The 7,047-nt window shown below is 41.3% G+C and overlaps 1 protein-coding gene across 1 annotated transcript; it reads right to left on the reverse strand.

Moving 5' to 3' along the window:
• Positions 1-393: 393 nt before the first annotated feature.
• On the reverse strand, positions 394-2,697 carry T265_13905 (hypothetical protein; the record flags this gene model as incomplete). The annotated part of the gene is made up of 2 exons (XM_009171073.1): positions 394-750; positions 2,599-2,697. Coding segments are annotated over 2 exons (456 nt in total), but the record flags the coding sequence as incomplete, so codon positions are not given.
• Positions 2,698-7,047: the final 4,350 nt, after the last annotated feature.

The following is a 7,047-nucleotide window of genomic DNA, read 5'->3' on the forward strand; positions in this document are numbered from 1 at the left end:
ATATATATATTGGAACCTCACTAATGTGTGGATAGTCATATGGAGACATTGGACTAACGTGAGCTACACTAACTCTGCCAGATTTTGTAAACGACTGTACTTCTACAAGATTTGATACATTTATATATATGCTCATATGTACATGTGTATGCATATACATATGTATACGGCATGCAAGAGTTGGACGTCGATATTGGGAGACCGGCAATTCTTAGTATCGATTATTGTGCTAAAACTGAGAATTGATCCTCCCAAAATAACTAGAAGACCTTAAGTGCATCAACGTTCATCATTTTGAAACAATTTGACATTACTGAGATACTAGGCGAGCAGTGAGTTTGAGACAAATTTGTCTGCGAACATAAGCATAAGCCACTAGGAATGAACTTACAGTGTCCAGTGGGCAAGTTTGTTGATAGATTTTTGAACAATTATGTGCTGTTGATTTGGATCTGAAGTGAAAGTGAGTCGTTTTCCTGGCACTGGCGATTCCTCCACCTCATTTACCGCCATCATCTCATACGGTTGTTCCAAATTCATTTGATCAGCAAATAATTTCACTAAACGTTCTTCGCGTGAGTTGACGCATTGTAAGTTTGATTTTTGTGACAGTTTTCGGTCAACCTTCATCCGTTTCTCATTCGGAGACGTCGATTTGATAGGTATGAGATCACAATCGTGGACGTCAGTCGTTTCATGTAATGTGGTCCAAGCGCCTTTCCAGTATCGGACATGACATGAGACCATGTACTGGCAAAATACATTGGTAGTAAAATTGATGAAGTATATCGTGTCCAGATTTTGGAGTTCGTATACTATTCAGAATCCGCGGTTTAACAGCAATTCATGGAAAACCTCGTGCCAAAACCTTTTTTTGATACTCCCATACGTACAGTGATTTCAACCAACATTAGCATGTGAAACTAAGAAGGCTGTATCATGTGATCCAAAGTGCAGGGTGAGATCATACCAAGAAACAACTTCATGTCGAATTTCCGTTATGAATAAAACATCATTAGGATATATTTCTGCTTGTTCTTTTCCCGCTTGAGGTCAAAATATAGATATTTCAGGCACCTTCACAAAGTTTGTCTTTGGTTCTGTTTGCTGGCTTGAAGTATTATTGTTGGGGTCTGTCGAGCAAATATACTTCTGATGAGTCTACTTCAGCTGAACACTAGTGCTATGAAATCAAATAAGGCAAAGTATGTGGAAACCACATAAACCTAACTGAGCCTTTCTTTGTTATAACTCAACTTTCGATGGCCGCTGGATTACATTATTCAAAATGTGTTTCATTGTTGGAAATTGATTACTGTCTTCTATCCTTACTGTATATAACAGGAGTCCTCCTCTTGTTGCTTCCGTTTTGTGTCGTGCCTACATCCAAATTCTTTGTTGCTAACTCAAAATAAACCGCCTTTTCACCTTGTTATCAAGAACCTAGTTAAATGGAGAAAAATGGTTAGACGTGCTTTTTCCCACCTAACGATCTGTACATTTTGGATAGCCAACTCGATGTCTAGAAGTGATCTCAAGACTCGCTGGAACTCCATGAGCGGTTCAACTTTAGGGGTTTTGTGCGCACCTTAATGTGGCACTTCTGAAAGTAACAAGTAACAGATCCATCAGAAGGCCCAATTAATTATTACACATCAGATGTTGACTTTTTGTTGGAGGACATGCTATAACTCCATGTGACAACATTCAGCTTTGAAAACTTCCTAGACGATTCAATCTCTTTGACGTTTGCACTCCACTCCACAAACAAACCTGCTAAACCAAACATCGTATATATTTCACCAGTGATACCGATTTCCGCTTGTAGCGTCGCTCTCTCTATTCACCAATTAATTAAGTTCAAACCTCTTTTCACTCCTTTGAACTTGACCAAATTAGGAACCGTTGCTTTATATTCCGAATCAGCATGTGTTAGAACAGTTCTGCTTCGTGTGTTGAGTAGGTAAATGCCGTGCTGTCCTCATAAATACTGTAATTTGGAGGGCTTTTTGTGACATTGCATATGTAGAAAGACCTTTCGAGAAGAGGATATTAATTTTTTCTTAGCAAATTATACAACTCAGCCAGAACACAATAAAAATATCCAAGCAGTTATCCTTGGTTTGGCTTGAGAGCTTTTCAGTCAGTAATGAAAAGCCGATGGAATTTGACAGTTGACACACCCTGAGCTCAACGTTTTCAACGATCAGCTGAGTTTAATGGTTATTGCAGTCAGTGGAGATTTGACCATTATGGTAAAACAAACCAGAAGTCGTCATTTCCAAAACAATAGGGGGCCATATCGTTGCACGCTGCTGGTTAAACAGACGAAATTCCCAAATATCCCAACGATCTCAGTTTCCTTTAGAAATGCCATAGCTGGCCAAATAAATGTCTATATGTTGCTTATATTGCAAAATGTTCGGTTATATTTACTAACCTGAGGAGGTCGACCTTGTCCGCTGTTGATAAAACCATGGGTGGCGGCGAAGTTTCCTTAATACCTAATCTCCCGAAGCGGTAAACTGACTTCTCCGGGTTGATTGCTGGATCTCAAGCAGGCCTCTTGAGGTGGTCTTCACCAGAAACAACACTCACGTCGAACGTCGCAGTGAGAGTTTTGACTGGCAATGTCACAGGCGGACATAAAATCCATAAAACCACTTCTACTTGACCCTCAGCGTGAAAGACGCCCATTGCATTGGTTTGCACAGTTGAGGTTCTGCGAAGTATTGGTGATGTCTGCAGTTACAGATAGCCACGGGAGGTCGGAAGTTACAACACTTTCTCGGTAATTGTTTTTCCACGTCCTATGCATGGTATCTGGGGGCGATATGGACTAAGTGGTTAGAGCGCGAAATACTGACCGGAAGGTCCGTGGTTCGAACTCGACCTCTGTCACTCGACTTCCCCATGTCAAGGCCTGGGTGACCTGGCAGTATCCCAGCTCTCGTGCCTCCTTCGTGTGGCACGGCAGCTAGGCACCGAAAGGGTGCTAAAACTGAACGACTTTATTTTTTGATACATGGCCTCTTAGTAATGATTTTGGTAAAAATGCTTTGATTTGCTGCTATATGTACGATATACACCCTCTAAGTTTGTCATCGAATACCAAAAAAGATCACCCTTTGCAATTGAAATTTATTTTCAACAGGATTCCGATATAGCTGATTTACATGAACTCTTTGACTCTTAAGTAGGTCGTATCGAACATCTTTTTTTGGCGAGTTACCCTTTGTCACACTTCTCAGCTGACAACCAGATGTGTACCGATTACTCATCGTTGTGCATCTAAGACCAACGACTCTTCAGGGCTTTTGAAAAAAATTTCCTTAACTTTGTTGTTGTATTGAATTCAAAATCTCTGTTCAGATGGCTAATTTTAAATGGCTCAGATTTCTATCTCAAATGGCAACTATGTAAGTGAAATCAATTATGACGGTAAACTCGGTATTTCAGCGAAACGTCGTTTGGTATTAACTGATGTACATACAATCTAAGTGAGCTACTTTGCGAAATCTGACTTGTATGCTCTAATCAGGTAACTCTGATGAGTTCCGCTCGGTCAGAAGATCAATGTTTGTTTGCAGTGCTCTTATCGTTCATCAAATGACCCTCTATGACTGGATGAACCTGACATACAGTTACCATTGTGAGCTACCTAAATGATTGGCCGACCAGAGAGTTGCCATTGGACATTTTGTTTTCCCAGAGGTGCTACAACCTGTGATTTACTAGCATTGACTGATCTGACTAAATATATTCTGTATCGGAATCTACCAGCGGCCGATTAGAGGAGCTGCTGCAAGGGATAACATTCTGGGTGATTAGCCACAGTCCTTTTGGCGGAAACATTCCGGAAGTATCTCATTGTTTCGCAGTTTAGAAATACCGGTAACAATCAGGATGGATGATATATATATATATATAGATACATATATGAAAAGTAAAGACCGTGTCCCGTGGACACGGTTTCCAAACACATGCTTAACACATTTGCTCCCTAGTTGTCTAAATTTTAAAACAGTCTACAGCTAACCACTTTGTTTGACGGCAGCCTTAAACACGGTGTGGAATGAAACCACTTAAAGGTGTAATTTGTGCAGAAATTCTTCAACTGCATAGGTTAAAAGCAAAAAACAAACATTTATTCGGTAGCATGCCCCGTTAGCTACCACCAGCCATTACTTGAAATGTCCCTCCGAAACATTCGAACTACCTTAATAAACAACCAAATTTTTAATACTGTAAACATCAACAACGCAACAAAACCCACTAAGATACGCTTCCTGGTGCGGGATAAGTATTCAAAAGTGGCAGTGTACTCACTTCCGGTTTGATTTTCTTGCAGAATTTCAGAGATTCACTTTGATTTGAACCGGATGTCCGACATGCAGTTGGAAGCATGCGAAGAATAAATTTGTACTGTGGACCAGAAATATACTGGAACGAGACATGACGATTGGCCAAGAGTGACGCGTACTCACCTCGATTGTGGGATCCTCAATGGTGAAAACGTCGTACCAGTAAGGACTGTCAATCCCATTATTGAACAAACTGACCGCCTTATTAATCAATGCTTGAAAATGTTTAGCTGGAACCTCCCGTCCTAACAGTGGGCGAGGAGGTTTGTATTCCCCAAAGTACACATAATCGCAGTCGCGCAATTCATTCACTCGCTCCTTGTCCGATTCGTTAAATTTCGCCTTACATCTGACAAAGTTCTAGTGATGACAACAGATAACCGATGGGTAATTTTAGATAGAGCTCTGTATACCGCATCATGCATATATTTATGACTATATATGACGACGAAGTAGGTTACAAAATATCTACTCGTTTTGCCGCATGCAATATTGGAAACATACTCTCTGTTGGACGCCGACGAACATATGCTATGCTAGGCAACAAGTAAACACATAAAGCGTTACATCCCATATCCAATCAGTCTTCATAAATCTGACCGCCATAAAAATAGTAACTTAATCCACCGTCAAGATGTTCATCCACCATAGGAAATATGCACACCAATTTAATTTAGAATAATCGAGATTGTGTAAAGTTTGCTGTCCATAATATTATGGGGGATTACTTTCCACATGAACCATCACTATTTTCTCTAGAGAAGTCGTGCTGAAGATTTTTAACGAGTAACGAGATAAAGTATACAGAAAGCAAGATAGTACAGAGACATATCAACCTCTGTTTTCAAAAACCGAGGTAAATAAAGGACACAGCTTGTTTTAGCTTATAATCTGTCATTCATACCTTTGGTCGCACGAAGGTATGCCTTCAGTATGATTCTCACTAGCTTGCATCATACATGTTTGTGCCTACGCATTTACCGTGTAGGCTCCAAGTTGATAATTGAAGAGTTATTATTGATTCCGGAAAAAGGCTTGTCAGTGATGGTATTCTGATGGTTCCAGGACTTCTGTGTCCAAGGGACAACGAAATCAAGCCAGCGTATTCTACGGAGTGTGGTAAGTTCATCTATTATGGGTGACTTATTTCTTCCAATACCATACGACGTACTTCGGCATTGCCAAATCAATTCCCGAAGACATCAGTGGAGGAACATTGAAAATCTTTTGATATCCTGGGCGCGCAGTGGCCAAGCTTCTGATCTGTATAGTAATATCTAGCGCATCGCAGCACAGTACATTAGACCCTTGACGGATAATCTGATGTCACACCTGCGCTACAGACGTCACAAGTTCTCAAAAATTGCTTTGGTCTTCTCAAACCGGATAGAAGTGTACTCTTTCGCAGGACCACCTGAGACTGATGCAGCTCGCCAGTTAGACGAAATTGCCTACTACCTCCATCGGCTTAAGCTCACCCAGTCTTGCAGTAGCACTTTACACTTTGGAAGTGGAACGAGCATGCTAAACCGCGATCCGAAGCACTTACGGATGCGCTTCCACCCAACAGGCAGTAAAGACTGATAGGGAGTCTCTCATTATAATATCAGTGACGAAGTTCAAGAGGACGTGTGAAGGAGGACAGCCCTATCTGACATCACTAGACGAAGTAAACCCAAATGAGAGCCTACTGTAGGCCTTCACACTTCCATGGGAGTAGGCATACAGCGACCTAAGGAGGGTCAATAAATTATGGGGTCATCCTTGTTCCATAGGCACTACCATAGTGCCTAACGGTCAAAGGCAGCTATCATATCATTAAAAACAAATATTGTTGGTTTCTGGAAGCAGTGTTGCTTTTCGAGAATTTGTCGGGGGTGAAGTATGACTGACGCATCCTCCTACAGGACGGAACTCAGCTTTGTTTTCACAGACGTGTATCTCCCTGTTCTCGGTCAACCTTAGAAGGTAAGACCAAAAAGTACCTTCAGTGCCACAGCTAACAGACTGGTGACACAGTGGTTTACGCAAGGTATCCTTATACCACTTCTGAAAAGAGGAATAACTGTTGTCATGCCCCACTCCACAGACACTTTCTCTTTGAAGCACATCGCGCCAATAAGCCTTGTTAGAAATTTTGAGAAATTTTTTGCAGAATTTTTCTGCCCTCTTTGAAGTGGTCTGGATACAAACCAAAGAGTCCTGGTGCCTTCGAAAGTTTCAGCATGGCTATTTCAAACTTTATTTCTTCTGGCAGGCGATTAGGATTTAAGTTAGGTTAAGGCTTTAGCGCTAAACACTAAAAGTCAGCTGTCTTCCGACGGCTCACGTCACGTACTGCAATCCACCAAATAAGTTCACGTGTAATTTTCCTGATTCCTTCCAGCTGACACAAACGGGTTCAGTCGGGATCGCTCACCTTCCAACTCTAAGGCTTCCATGCATTGAGTGAATAAGCACAAGACGTTTCAATCTTAACGGTTAACCGACCCACTATCCGTTCATGTGGTCAAGTGCAAGACGATAACAGGCCCCTGAATAGTCTGATTATAAATCTGTTTTCTGACTTCTTCCAATGATTTAGTTGTTTATGTTAGGATGAGCGGTCCACTCCGCCCACGTGGCTTTGAAAGTTAGCGCACTTGAACAGCGTTAGAAACAAAGCCACAGTAAGTCTACCTTA

The sequence above is a fragment of the Opisthorchis viverrini genome (assembly GCF_000715545.1).
Source record: "Opisthorchis viverrini unplaced genomic scaffold opera_v5_115, whole genome shotgun sequence".
In the NCBI taxonomy this organism is placed as follows: Eukaryota; Metazoa; Platyhelminthes; class Trematoda; order Opisthorchiida; family Opisthorchiidae; genus Opisthorchis; species Opisthorchis viverrini.